Consider the following 15,568-nt stretch of genomic DNA (forward strand, 5'->3'; position numbering starts at 1 on the left):
GAAATCTGAAATGATTTTAAAAGCAGTTAGATGCAACACTTCAGTTTCTATTTTATCAATGTATTTGATTTCATCTATATATTTCCTAAACGTGTATTTCATTCTAGTTTCATAATCAGTTTATCCTTTCAACAAACAGTAAACTGCTTGGAAATTTTCTGATTGGCTGACCCAGGATTTTCCCTTTACTAGATAAATTGTGGGGGTGATCATCATTAAAAATGAGAGCCTATCTGCCCAAAGCAGCGAGGAGGACCACTAGATCAAAAGTGAACAGGAAATTTAGGTGTTGGTCGGCAGGCTACTCATCTAATCAAGTCACACGATGACAAGTCTTGGACAGCTTGATGCTGCTGGCCAATTGAGGTCACCGGGTATTTAATGCACTACCAACTTGCTGAAGAGGAGACACACAAGGTTCAAGTGGCGCAATCGGTTAGCACGTGGTACTTATAGAGCAGTGCAGGCGGTGGGCTATGTCGAGATTGTGAATTTGAACCTCACCCGGAGCACTGGTTTTACCCGGCTTGGCTTTTTGGCTCAAGATTATTCACACCGAGCAAATGTACCATGCTGATGCAGCTGGGGGATTTCTCTGTATGAGGCGGCACAGCGACTCAGTGGTTAACACTGCTGCCTCAGCGCCAGGGACCCAAGTCTGATTCCAGTCTCAGGCGACTGTGAAAACTCTACACAGACTCCCCGTGTCTGCGTGGATTTCCTCCGGGTGCTCCGGTTTCCTCTCACATTCCAAAGATGTGCAGGGTAGATAGATTGGCAATGCTAAACTGCCCACAGTGCCCAAGGATGTTTAGGTTAGGTGTGTTAGACATGGGAAATGCAGGGTTAGGGGAATGGGTCTAGGTGGGATAATCTTCGGAGGGGCAGTGTGGCCTTGTTGGGCTAATTGGCCTGTTCGCAAACTGTAGGGATTCTATGATAATGATGGGGGCCAGCAGGTAAGTACAACTTTTTTTAATTTTTGGGAGGGGAAGAAGAGATGTAGACTGTGAGATGGGAATCACTAGGACTATGGACCGGGGTCAGCAGGTGGGGTGGAGCACTCAATGGACACCATCCATTCTCTATTTGTGACTCCAGTTGTTTCAAAATTGAGACAAATGGAGGCACCTCTCTATAAAACTTGAATGGGCAAGCAAGGCTAGTTGCCTATCAGAAAGGGTGTCAGGAAGTTGGGAAGGCGGTATTAGTCTTTTGTGCGCTGTTAATTGACCCTCTAATGTAACTAGAAGCAGATTGAAAAGATCATTAACAGATTTTTCCACCCAGAACTGAATTGCTCAGGTTACAGGAAAGGGAAAGGTAATTATCAAGTGCCACCAGTTTGCTTACTTGCCCTTTCTGCCACCTTTGCCACGACATCAAGGGAAGGGAAAATTCTGCTACTGGGAGAATTTACTTAGATGAAGTACATTTATTCTATATTATGCCTGAATTTCAAATTAAGAAACCGTGAGAGAAAATTGCGGTTAAGATTTGCTTAACATTCGAATGCTCTGACTTCACCTCATTGGAAGATTAGTTAACCTTTGTACGTGCAAAAGCTACCGAACCGCATGTAAATTTCTCGTATGTTTTGCTTTTATTCAAGTCTTTTTTATTCAAAACGTTTTCTGCCTTACATCTTTCAAAATGTTCTACTAGTTTACCATTAAATACGCTTATGCTCGATAGTATTTTCCAAACCTTGGAAGAATGTCAAGGATGTGCAAAAAACTCTTGGTCCTGGGATCCAATACATCTTTCTGTGAACCTATTCTGTTTTAAAAATAAAGATGCACAATTAGGTTTGAAATAAAGACTTTCTTCTTTCCTTAACTGTTCCTAAGAAAAAAGAATGAAGTAAAGGCTACTCATCTATTTATATTATTTCTTGAACAGAATAAATAATGAGGAGACATTTGGTACGTGTTGTTTTGTTAATATTAAAAGAATCTTTATTATATATTGCTAACAAAATTGCTTACCTGAAGAAGTTGAAACAACTACAAAACGATACAATGCCACGATACCGTAAAAGCTTGGAAGTATAAATCAGTAAGCACCCAAATTGTCTCAAAGAGAGTCATTTGAATACTTTGCCATGTTACTTGAATGTATTGATGTGAAATTAAATTTTGTTTTCAGTCACATCGATGTCAACAACAATAGAAGCTGCTTTACTATTTTTTGGTCGAAACTCTCCAAAATTAAGCCGGGATTCCACACATTATCTACTAGAGGTTAAAAAGAAATAATCCTGTATATTCAGTCAAAGTGAATTGTCAAATGTTTTTTGATGTCACAACCTTGATTGAGTTTTTCGAAGAGGTGCCCAAGAAGATAGATGAAGGCACTGTGGTAGATGTTGTCTACATAGACATTAAATAAGGCCTTTGAGAAGGTTCTGCATGGTAGACTGGTTTGCAAAGTTGGAACACAGGGGATCCAGGGAGAGCTAACCAACTGGATACAAAATTAGCTTGATAGTAGGAGACAAAGGGTGGTGATAGAGGATTGTTGCTCAGACTGGAGGCCTGTACCAGTCGTTTGCTGCAAGAATGGGTAGTGCTGTAGACAGAGATACAGGGGTTGAGGTACATTATTCTTTGAAATTTGTGTCACAAGTAGATAGGGTGGTTCAATTGCTTGCCTTCAGTGCTCAGGCCTTTTAAGTATAGGAGTTGGGCTGTCATGTTGAGGTTATACATGACATTGAGGCCACTTCTGCAGTATTGTGTACAGTTCTGGTCACCCTGCTATAGGAAGGATGTTATTAAATTGGTGAGGATTCAGAAAATATATGCTAGGAAATATATACGAGAGTTTGAGTTATAAAAATAGGCTGTAACATTTTTCACTGGAGCAGAGGAGTTGAGGTGTGACCTTATTGAGGTTTATAAAATCATGACAAGTATACATAAGACGAATAGCAACAGTCTTATCTCTACAACAACAACAACAGGGTGGGGAATTTCAAAACTAGGAGGCATAATTTTAAAGAGAGGAGAAAGATTTTAAAAAAGATATGGGGCAACTTTATTCTTACAGAGAGTGGTTTGTGTGTGGAATGAACAGCCAAAGGAAGTGGTGGATGCAGGTACAGTTACAACATTTAAATGACGTTTGGATAAGTATACAGGTAGGAAAGGTTTGGAGGGATATTGGACAAATGCAAGCAAGCGGGACTAGTTCAGATTGGGAAAATGGTCGACGTGGACTAGTTGGACCAAAGCATCAGTTTCCATGCTGGGTGACTGTGTGGTCAGTGCTGGGTCATTGTTGTTTGTCATTTATCATTTATACAAACAACTGGATGAGAATATTGGAAGCATAGTTATTAAGTTTGCAGATGACGAAACATTAGTGGTATAGCAGATAGTGAAGAAGGTTATCTGAGAGTACAACGGAATCTTGACCAACTATGCCAACCAGCCAAGGAATGGAGTTTAATTTGGATAAGTGCAAGGTGCTGCACTCTGATAAGACAAACAAGGTCCTTGTAGCATAGCTCCTTGGAGCAAAAGAAGCTGAAGGGTGACCTTATAGAAGTTTATAAAATCATGAGGGACATATATAAGGTGAGTAGCAACCACTACGAAGCAGAACTGAAAATGAGGCCAAACACTACATCAGACTGGATCACATAAACGACAAGCGGGACAAGCCAACAATGCTTCATTAGAGGTGCACTGATAATGTTACCTAGTTTGGTAACAAAATGTCTGCAAACTAACCTACCAGTTCGACAGACAAATCAACAACCTCAGATACCAGTATTCCAACAGTATTGAAAGAGCTTCCTGAATTTCTTCCGATCTGCAGAGATATCCAAATAGCTCCTGAGTCCAGTTACTTGCTACTCTTGGACATTTTCACTGAGTTCCAAATATTCAGCATATGGAGAAGAACAGCTCATCAATTCTTTTCTGCTTCTGCGTTTCTCACTTTGACGTTCTTCAACTGTTTGTTCCTTGAAATGTCCTTCAATGACCCTTCAATTGTTTCGATTTGCCTACTGAAAAACTTGGAACAAACTCTACCCCTATTACTAGACAGAATCAAACTTAGCAAGCAGCAGTGGAATTTGAATATCCTTGGAACGCTCTGTTTCCTGAATGCTACAATTTTCAGATATTAATGGCTTCTACCGCACAAATTGACAGAAAACATTGGGGATGTTATCACAATATGGCAGGTATAGTTCAGTTCCTGATTAAGGGCAACCCCCAGAATAATAGTAGCTGAGGATTCAATGAACAGAATCCTATTGAATGTCAGTGGTAAATGATTAGATTCTTGTTTATTGGCGATAATCATTGCCTGGAGACTTGCAGGAGCACATGTTACTTGTACTAGTCAGATCATCTCCTGAATATTGTCCATGTTTCGCTGTGTCTGGATTACCTCAGCATCTGAGGAGTCATTAACTATATTGCTTATAATAATTAAGACAGTAGTGAATATTCCAACTTATGACCTTATGAGGGAGGAAGGTAATTGGTGAAGGAGCTGAAGGTGGTTGTACCCTGAGGAACTTCGACAGAAACAGTCTGGAAATGAGATGACTGATTGCTAACAAACACAACCATCTTATTTTGTACTAAGCATGGTGCCAACCCATGGAGAGTTTTTCTCCCCAAATCCCAACGACTTCAATTTTGCTTTAGCTCCTCGATACCATACTCAAATGCTGCCTTAATATGAAAGGCATGCTCGAAGCAACTCAAATTCAGCTCTTTTACTATTGCTTTTCTAATTCTGTATTCAAATAAAAATATTGTAAAAAGTCCTACTGTACATTTTAACCAAGGTACAGTACAATGCTAACATAGCTGTTGAACTTCTCCAATTATGATACAATCATCTTTTACCTAGATAATGAAATTTACTCAATTTGAAAGGGCATTTCGAAAAAAAAACAGAGGTTAAGCACTCCAGGATTCAAATGGCAAGCGAAACTCACATTCTGTAGTGTGGACCTGGATTTTTTTGTATTTAAGAAACTACCAATGAGTGGAATTTAGTTCCAGTGATGTGGATCCCATACGTGTCGTACATGAATCCCATGTTGCTCCTGTCTGAAAGGCTAGTCACAATTTAAGTGCCAGCAGGCATTCAATTGTTCATCTTTGTGTCTTCCACATGATTATGGCCCCACAAGGGCAGAAAGATGCTTGAAATACAACCATTTTATTCCCTCAACACAGATGACACTGATCTGAGATAATAAAGTGAGAAGCTGGATGAACACAGCAGGCCAAGCAGCATCTTAGGAGCACAAAAGCTGACATTTTGGGCCTAGACCCTTCATCAGAGAGGGGGATGGGGAGAGGGTTCTGAAATAAATAGGGAGAGAGGGGGATGCGGACCGGAGATAGATAGAGGGGAAGATAGGTGAAGAGGAGAGTATAGGGGTGGAGGTAGGGAGGGCATAGGTCAATCCGGGGAGTGCGGACAGATCAAGGAGGCCAGATGAGGTTCGTAGGTGGGAAATAGAGGTGCGGCTTGAGGTGGGAGGAGGGGATAGGTGAGAGGAAGAACAAGTTAGGGAGGCAGGGATGAGCTGGGCTGGTTTTGGGATGCAGTGGGGGAAGGGGAGATTTTGAAGCTTGTGAAACCCACATTGATACCATTAGGCTGCAGGGTTCCCAAGTGGAATATGAGGTGCTGTTCCTGCAACCTTCAGGCGGCATCATTGTGGCACTGCAGGAGGCCCATGATGGACATGTTGTCTAAGGAATGAGAGGGGGAGTTAAACTGGCTCACGACTGGGAGGTGCAGTTGTTTATTGCGAACCGAGTGGAGGTGTTCTGCAAAGTGGTCCCCAAGCCTCTGCTTGGTTTCCCCAATGTAGAGGAAGCCATAACGGGTACAGCATACCATATTGGCAGACGTGCAGGAGAACATCTGCTTGATATGGAAAGTCATCTTGGGGCCTGGGATGGGGGTGAGGGAGGTGGTGTGGGGGCAAGTGTAGCACTTCCTGCGGTTGCAGGGAAGGTGTTGGGTGTGGTGGGGTTGGAGGGGAGTGTGGAATGGACAAGGGAGTCCCAGAGAGAGTGGTCTCTCCGGAAGGCAGACAAGGGTGGGGATGGAAAAATGTCTTGGGGGGTGGGGTCGGATTGTAGTGTCGGACGATTGTAGTGTCGGAGTGTCGGACGATAATGCGTTGTATCCGGAGGTTGGTGGGGTGGTGCGTGAGGACTAGGGGGATTCGCTTTAGGTGGTTATTGTGGGGGCGGGGTGTGAGGGATGTGTTGCGGGAAATGCGGGACTCCCTTGTCCGCTCCACACTCCCCTCCAACTCCACCATACCCGGCACCTTCCCCTGCAACTGCAGGAAGTGCTACACTTGCCCCCACACCTCCTCCCTCACCTCCATCCCAGGCCCCAAGATGACTTTCCATATCAAGCAGATGTTCACCTGCACATCTGCCAATGTGGTATACTGTTTCCACTGTACCTGTTGTGGCTTCCTCTACATTGGGGAAACCAAGTGGAGGCTTGGGGGCCGCTTTGCAGAACACCTCCACTAGGTTCGCAATAAACAACCGCACCTCCCAGTCGCGAACCATTTTAACTCCCCCTCCCATTCCTTAGACGACATGTCCATCCTGGGCCTCCTGCAGTGCCACAATGAGGCCACTCGAAGGTTGCAGGAACAGCAACTCATATTCTGCTTGGGAACCCTGCAGCCCAATGGTATCGATGTGGACTTCACAAGCTTCAAAATCTCCACTCCCCCGACCGCATCCCAAAACTAGCCCAGCTCATCCCCTCCCCCCACTGCATCCCAAAACCAGCCCAGCTCATCCCCACCTCCCTAACCTGTTCTTCCTCTCACTTATCCCCTCCTCCCACCTCAAGCCGCACCTCCATTTCCCACCTACTAACCTCATCCTGCCTCCTTGACCTGTCTGTCCTCCCCAGACTGACCTATCTCCCCTCTCTACCTCCCCACCTATACTCTTCTCTCCACCTATCTTCTCCTCTATCCACCTCCCCCTCTCTCCCTGTTTATTTCAGAACCCTCTCCCCATCTCCCTCTCTGATGAAGGGTCTAGGCCCGAAACGTCAGCTTTTGTGGTCCTAAGATGATGCTTGGCCTGCTGTGTTCATCCAGCTTCTCACTTTGTTATCTTGGATTCTCCAGCATCTGCAGGTCTGATTATCTCTGACACTGATGTGATGAGTGTTTCCAATGTTTCCTGTATTTAAACCAATACTTGTGTTGTAAAGATTTACTTAAAAGATTTCAGTAAAGATACACAAAGTTAAAACTTTCTGTTTAATAACCAACTGAAAAATACTTCAAACATAAAAAAAGTAGATGACCATTTGGCCCATTTCATCATTAAACATGAAACATGATTATATCTGAGCCTCTCATCTCAACTTTTTATTATACAACATCACACCTCACCATCAGAAATTTGCCAAGGTATCTCATAAAGAATTAATTCTTACGTAATTTTTTTTTGTAAATACACACCTTGTGAATGGCTGACAAGGAGGACTCATTAGAACCATGTCAAAGTCCAGTTTATTGAATTCATCCAACGTCATACCCTAAAATAAAAGAAATAATATTTTGAAAAATTAATCGGATATATATGACAATATTAGACTCCAGCCTTTTATGTCTGAGATGGAAATGCAGGAACAAGAAAATGAATGAATGATGTTTCAAAGTTGGCAACTTGGGATCCACATCACTGGAACTAAATTCCACTGATTGTTTGCTTCTTAAATACAAAAAAAAAATCCAGGCCCACACTACAGAAAGTGAGTTTCACTTGTCATTTGAATCCTGGAGTCCTTAACCTCTTTTATTTCAGAACTCAAGCATTCCTAAATAGCTGAATACCTATAAAGCCTTGGTTTGATAAATAATCACGCTTGCTCTGTAGAGTATGCCTTTAAGGATGCTTTAGAAGCTCTAAATATTAACATTAGTCTTTCCTAAAATTTCAGTTCTTGGCCTTTCTCTCCTTTCCAATCTTGAAGTCATCTATTTGCCATTTCGTCACTCTTTACCTTTTCTTATATTTTTTCAACATTGGCCTTCTATTTTCTGATGTCAGAAAGTAAAATGAGGATAGTTACTTGAGGGAGCAGGTGCAGTTGGGTAAAACAGTTAGCACGTGCGTTAAATCAACACTGACAGTGCAGGGGTTCAAATCCCACTCTGGTTGAAGCAGACTTGAGGCCTGCCTCCAGTAAAAAATTTTGACACTATTCAATGGTTCAGTGAATAACAAAGAACTGCCTTCAGGCAGATAATGCGAGGAAGTTCTGTTTAAACAGGTGCAGGTAACTTGTGAATCAATACTGACCAAATGTTCATATACTCATTTTTCTCTAACTTTATTTAAAAAACTGAAGAATCACAGAATCCCTCCAGTGTGGAAGGTGGCCATTTGGCCCATCAAGCCTCTACCAACCTTCTGAAGAGTATCCCACCCAGACCCATCCTAACTAATTAAGGCAGAGAGATCATATAAGTTATCAAGGTGATGGTGTCAAAACAGGACAATAAGGAAGATTTTACAAATACTGAACAGTATGATCAGATTACATGTAGTGTCACTTGAACACAAGGTCATGGTTGAGGCCATCTTCATAGGTATGGAACTTGGCTATCAGGTTCTGCTCCACGATTCTGCATTGTTGTGTAACTCAAAGGCCACTTATCTTAATTAGTTCGTACAGTTTTGATTTACTTGTTATTTTGGTTACACCCTTGGCATGCAACTCTTATACCTATCGCTTATTCCAGCCATTTCATTTGGATGGCTGGTGGGTCAAGTTAGAGGAGGTGGTAGGTGGGTCTGGATGTGATACTCTTCAGAGGGTCAGAGTGGGTTTGATGGGCTAAAAGGCATGCAACTCTTATACTTATTATGTTAGTCCAGCCATTTGGTTTCTCTTCAGGACCACCTTATTTTTATATTTTCTGTAATTATTTATCTGCCTTAATTAATCAGATTATAGGTCATCCCTTCATTTGCTGTTCAGCTGTTGACACTTTCCTCACTGACGCTGTTGATCACCTGCAGAGACTTATTATTCAGCCTATCGACACTCTGCTCACGCTATTTGTATAATGTTTCAATCTCTCTGCTTATAAATTCTGTGCCCATATGCTTCTCTTCACTTCACCTGACAAAGGAGCAGCACTCCAAAAGCTTGTGATTCCAAATAAACCTGTTGTCATGTGATTTCTGACCCTCAGGACTTCAACATTTTCTAGCTTCTGCTTCGGATTTCCACCATCTTCAGCATTGTCTTTTTGCACTAGATAAACTATTCTAGTATGATTCTATCGTACAAGGTATTTACTATATACGAATGCTCGCTAGAACATATTGTTTTTAAGATTACTTTTAGTATATTAAGAATTGGCAAGTGAGGCATAGCCTCATTAGCCCCCTACATGGAGTTATGTGCACAGCCTCGAATACTATGTTCATAATACTATTGGTAGGGAAACGGAGTCCAGAAAAATAGCAGCAATATTTCTTATGTTTATTCACAGACTTAGTTTACACTCCTAGTGTTGTGAAAACTTTGTCAGTGTATCAAATTTAAGTTAAAATCTTGCAACTTTAGTAGTAACTGTCTGCAAATGCATATTTCACTTTCCATAATAGAAATATTTAAGCAATGTCACTGACTCAATGGAAGATATTGTTAAATCCAATTGGGAAGCATTTTCCATACACAGCCACTTTATTTCCAAGTGTTCCACAAGATAATTATAAATGAAAATCTAGATAGAACTTGCCACAAAATATTACATGTATCTCTCAGTTTGTTTCCTGACCTTTTAGAAAAAGTAAGATCTGTGGCCCGCTGCTCTTACCAGAACTTTTAGCTGCTGTAAAGTGCTCTAGGATTCCAAAGCATAAGTGAAAATCTTGAATTATTTCAAAGTAAATGTCACATGATCTATTAGCTAATGTACCATTACTGCTGCATATTCTCACTGATATTGAAGATAAACAAATTTAACCTCGACAATTTCAATAAAAATATTGCAAAAAACACACTTTTGAATGGACCTGAATGGAAAGAAAATCAAATCCACTCATATCAAACATGCAATTTCAAAGTGGCATTGCACAAAAAAAACTAAATAGTTCCATCAACATGTAGGGCATCAAAATTTTCACTTCCCAAATGCTCTCAGGTCTGGAATAAGCAACTAAGTTACTTTCTAATGAGCAAAGAACTGTTTCCTTCAAATCCTCTATCTTGCTATTTCTGTCTCTACTTCTAAAAGCCTACACAAACCTTTCCAAATCTCCTACTCCCCACTCCTCTCTGTCTTCTGCAAGGGCCATTCCCTTTGCCGCTCCTTAGTTCGCACTATACTCCCCACCGACCACTCCAACCTACCCAGTACCTTCCCCTGTAACTGTAAAAGATGCAACACTTGCCCAAGTACCACCTCCCTCACCTCCATTCAGAGCCCTAGACAGTCCTTCCACGCAAGAGAGAGCTGCACCTGCATCTCCTCAAAACTAGTCTATTGCACCTAGTGCTCCCAATATGGTCTGCTCTACGTCGGTGACATAGACTAGGTAACTGTTTCGCCGAGCATCTCCACATGGCCCAAAACAGCCAGCCTAAACTCCTGGTCACCGCCCATTTCAACTCCCCGCCCCACTCCCCCTCCAACATATCCATCATCGGCCTCCTCCAGTGTTGCAGCAACTTGGAACGTGAGTTTGAAGAACAACACCTTATCTTCTGCCTGGGCACCCTTCAGCCTGGAGGACTCTACATTGAGTTCTCCATTTTCAAATAACCTTCCCACCCATTCCCCAGCTTCCCTTCCATTCCACCAACCACATTCATCCTTCCCATCGACTAACCAGGTCATACCTACCACCACTATTCTGCCTCTGCCCCTCCCTGCCTTTTATCTGCAGCTCCCCCTATCCCAACATTCAATCCTGAAGAAGGGTAATGCCCAAATGTTACTGCTCCTTTCCTCCAGATGCTGCCTGGTCTGCTGTGTTCTTCCAGCTTCCTTGTCTACCTTGGATTCCAGCATCTGCAGTTTTTTTGTCTCCAGCCAAAATATTGGCCTGACAAAGCAAAGACACATGCCACTGATCTCAAAGAAAACTTCAGAGCGATTTTTCTTGACATTATAATGTAAAAACATGTAATGGCGATTACTAGCATCAGCCGCATTGATATCATCTAATAGCCCACCAGCAAATCACAGTGGAAACATTTTCAGACAATCAAACAGGAAATTAAAACTGGCAAAATCTTTTAGTGATTTTGCAGGGTATAATAAAAACCACGACTTTTAGAAAAATGTTCTTAAAAAGCCAGTAATTTCAATCCAATTAGAGATATTTAACAACATTCCACAAATATAAAATTCATATTTTCAGGGCCAGATTGGCAGTTCATGAGTAGTTATTACTCAGGTCACCTGTCAAAAAAAAACTCAATTACACCTCAGCAACTAAGCTTTAATGTTTCATGAGCTCAGTGGACAAGGGCAATTTTGTGCTAAATTAATTGATTTCACTGATTTTCAGCTCTCGTTTTTGGGGAGGCAAGGGAATTCCACTGCACAGCGAAGAATGATAGATGGTAACTTTCCACATCAAGCTGTGCTTTTGCTAAATACTGAACATGTAGTCAGATTCAGGAGGGTAATGACAGCAGAGGGTGGGAAGCTTGTTTTTTAATCAACCCCACAAATTCCAAGCAATTATTCAGTGAAAGATTTAGAAATGGTAAATCTATAAACGCCTCCATAGGAAGGCAGTGAAAGTATATTTTGTTCAACTGGAAATTAAATTATTTTGATCAGAAAACATTATTTTGGGATACTTTATGCATAAGCTAACACATGACAGCATTTGGGCATCACGGGCGTCATTTGGCTAACACATTTGGACAGCATAGTGGCTCAGTGGTTAGCACTGCAGCCTAATAGCACCAGGGACCCGGGTTTGATTCCAACCTCGGGCGACTGTCCGTGTGGAGTTTGCACATTCTCCCCGTGTCTGTGGGGGTTTCTTCCAGGTGCTCCGGTTTCCTCCCACAGTGCAGGGTAGGTGGATCGGCCATGATAAATTGCCCGTAGTGTTCAGCGGTGTAAAGGTTATAGGGGGATAGGTCTGGGTGGGATGTTTCAAGGGGTAGTGTGGACTTGTTGGGCCGATGGGCGTGTTTCCACACTGTAGGGAATCTAATCTAAAAAAAATGAAATGTGGTAAGTTACTTGGGGATAAACAGAACCACTGGCAGCATTTCAACACTTCATGCTTGAGTCTGTTGTAGACTGCTGCAACACCAGAATATTAAAGTGAACTAGATTGACATTTTTCTTTTTAAAAAAAAAATCAGCAAATAACCCCTTTGTTCACCTTCTGGACAAAATGCTAAACCAAGACTGATCCTAAAGGGCTTCATCTTTAGGACTTAAATGAAGTGGCTAGTGAGCTACTTGATTTATTAGCTTCAATTATCTAAAACTCCCCAGTTTCGGGAGAAGGCCCATTATATTGAAAAATAGCAAATGTATGGAAGGAGACAGTAAGCAGGAAACTGCAGGGTAGATGACTTAAAATCTATCATCAGAAAAATGTTAGAAGCTATTAGTAAAAATATTGTAGCAGGACCCTTACAAATTAAAAGTAACAAGCAGACCTTGGAAAATTTTTGAAAGGAAAATCATGCTCAATCATTGTTTTTGGAGTTCACTGAAGAAGTAAGATTTACTATGCATAAAGAAGAACCAACAGATATACTGTATTCTACTTCCAGAAGACATTTCACAAGGTGCTGCAATGAAGACTATTGCAGAAAATAAAAGCCCATGAGGGTAACAAATTGCCATGAATAGAAGATTGGTGGACTAACAGGAAACAGAGAGTATACATAAATGGATCATCTTCTGGTGGGCAAAATATACCATGTGATGTACCTCAGGGATCAGTGCTGGGGTTGCAATATTCTACAATTTGGATAAAGGATTGAAAGTTAAATTTACCAAGTTTGCTGATGGCAGAAAACAATAGGTGGAAAAGTCAGTTTTGAAGAGGACATAAAGATGCTACTCTAGGACATGGGTTAACTGAATGGGCAAGCATCTGGCCAATGCAGTAAAAAGATGTGGGAAAATGTGTAATTTTGGCAGGCATTTACAAAAACATGCTATTTAAATGGTGTGAGATTGTCAGTTCGAGATGCTGATGGATCTAGGTGCCCTAAGGGCATGAATCTCAAAAAGTGAGCTACAACCAGTAATTAGGAAAATCAGGAGAACAGAATTGATTATTGCAAGGGATACTGAATACAGAAGAAGGGAAATTATGCTTCAGTTATTCAGGACATTGATGACACCACATCAGGAGTACTGTGTATAGTGCAATTCTTTAAAGAAGAATTTAAATGTATTTGAATAGTTAACAGCAGGTTTATTAGAATAATACCTGCAATCATAGGAAAGATTGTTTTAAGGCTAAGGTCATATAAACTGGAGTTTAGAAAAATAATAGGCAATTTGATTGAAATAAGAAATTCTGAGGGATCTTGACAGTGAGGATATGAAAACGAGATTTCTTCTTGTGGGAAAAATCTAGAGCCAGGGAGTACTGCGTAAAAGGGGGTCATCCAAACAGATGAGGAGACATTTTTCTCACAAGAGCATTGTGGATCTTTGGAACTCTGTTCTTCAAAAGGTGGCCAAAGCTAAGTCTTTAAATAGTTTTAAGGCAGAGACAGGCAGATTCTTGATAGGCAAAGAGAAAGGTCATCAGGGCAACAAAAATGTTAAGTAATCAGATTAACCTTATTCTCACTGAATGGTGAAGGGGGCTTGAGGGCGGAGTGGCCTATTCCTGCTCCTGATTCCTATGATTCCTGCTCAAAAGAAACACAGTCTACAAACAAAAAATAGTGCCGGCCGACAATCCAAAGATGTGCAGTTTAGGAGGATTCACGAAAAACAGGTGTGAGTGGGAACGCTCGGCCGATCTGGCAGGCTAGATGGTCTGGCTGTGGCCAACCTGGGCCATGACGAGTGTGTGTGCATGTGCACATGCGTGTGTGGAGAGGGAAATGCTCTTCTGAGGGTTGCTACAGACTTGATGGGCCAAGTGGCCTCTATTTGCTCTGTAGGGATTCTATGGCTCCACTGCCACCACCAAAATCAGAGAACTCGTCACTCTCGCTAAGTGCGGTTGGCTCCCAGATTTGCCCACATATACTAAATACTCTTCAAAACACAATTTATTCATTGTGAAAATATGAATGCAAAATAAAGATTCAATGTAAAGGAAGTGTTTCAGCTTTACTAATGTTATTGAGCGTACTGGATTGAGGGGTTATAGAAAGCTATGGTCAACAAAAAATTCGAAGTGCTCTTAATTATTAATAACAGGGGGTCAAATTAAAACGCTTAGAAAATGGCAGAAACTTATAAAATGTCTGTTAATTTCCATAAATGACATACATAAAGACAAATGCATAAGAATTAATAAACTATATGGTCACAACTTACTTCAATTGTCTTGGGATAGAGATAGGTGTTAGGAAAGTTGTGCTTGTAAACTTCATTGGCAATAGTATTGATGTCAATCGCAGCAACAACTTTTGCATTTGTGTAACTTTCTGTAACAAAGAGGTTTCATGAGTTGTACTGAAATTCTGCTCAGCTTAGAATAAACAGTTGCTTATCCAATAGCAAAATACCAATTCTCGCAGGATTACTGAACTGAATAACATTTTCATTCCTAGTTTCTCAACATTATTAAATGATAATTTATTTAATCAGTCTGGACTGCATGTGACTTCAGGCCCACAGCAATGTGCTTGACTCTTAACTGCCCTTTTGGGAATTAGGAATGGGCAACAAATGATGGCCTAGCCAGCGATGCCCACATTCTGTAAATGAATTTTTTAAAAAAACATATTATATGGGGAGATCGCTTGGCAATATTCCAGAACATTTCTTTAACAGTTTATTAATTTCAGCTTTTCTTTCACAAGGCTGTTGAATGGTCTGTGATAATAAACTCCCAGTATGCATTTACAGGCCAGTTCCCGGTTATGGTTAGGAGTGTAACTTTCAGAATTTCCTAATATTGGAGACGTTATGTGCAGTGAAGCAAGGCAGCTTTGCTGGAAAGGAACAAGTCTATTTCACAGCTTGGGTAACAATTTCAGAGTATGCAAATGTCATCTGATTGAAGTAATGTTTTTTAATATCATGTAATCAAAACAATTTAGATGAAGAAAAAGGTCTAGATGCTATATCCATTGGCTTCTATTCCTAATCAATGTGAGCATTGAGGTTACTGTAATCGCAAGTGACCTTGAGCTTCATATGGAATGACTTATCATCATAGAATTTTACAGTATAGAAGGGGGCTATTCGAACACTGTGTTGCACCAGTTCCCAAAACAGCCCTACCTTCGAAGCGTTCTAACTTCATCACTTTCAAATTTATACCCAGCTCCCTATTGAAACCTCCTATGGAATCCACCTCCAAATCTAAAACCTCCCAGCTAAAAGGAAAATTATCAA

The 15,568-nt window shown here is 41.1% G+C and overlaps 1 protein-coding gene across 4 annotated transcripts in view; it reads right to left on the reverse strand.

Annotated features, from left to right (window-relative positions):
- The window catches only part of trdmt1 (tRNA aspartic acid methyltransferase 1), a 63,560-nt gene that overhangs the window by 24,685 nt on the left and 23,307 nt on the right, over nucleotides 1–15,568 (reverse strand). For all 4 annotated transcript variants that reach the window (XM_048524316.1, XM_059638685.1, XM_059638689.1 and 1 more), the window contains 3 exons: nucleotides 14,543–14,652; nucleotides 7,496–7,572; nucleotides 1,708–1,779 (listed from right to left, as the gene is read on the reverse strand). In XM_048524316.1, coding sequence (XP_048380273.1) covers nucleotides 1,708–1,779; nucleotides 7,496–7,572; nucleotides 14,543–14,652 — 259 coding nt within the window. The remainder of the gene's footprint in view (nucleotides 1–1,707; nucleotides 1,780–7,495; nucleotides 7,573–14,542; nucleotides 14,653–15,568) is intronic.

Source organism: Stegostoma tigrinum, chromosome 2 (assembly GCF_030684315.1).
Source record: "Stegostoma tigrinum isolate sSteTig4 chromosome 2, sSteTig4.hap1, whole genome shotgun sequence".
NCBI classification, from domain to species: Eukaryota; Metazoa; Chordata; class Chondrichthyes; order Orectolobiformes; family Stegostomatidae; genus Stegostoma; species Stegostoma tigrinum.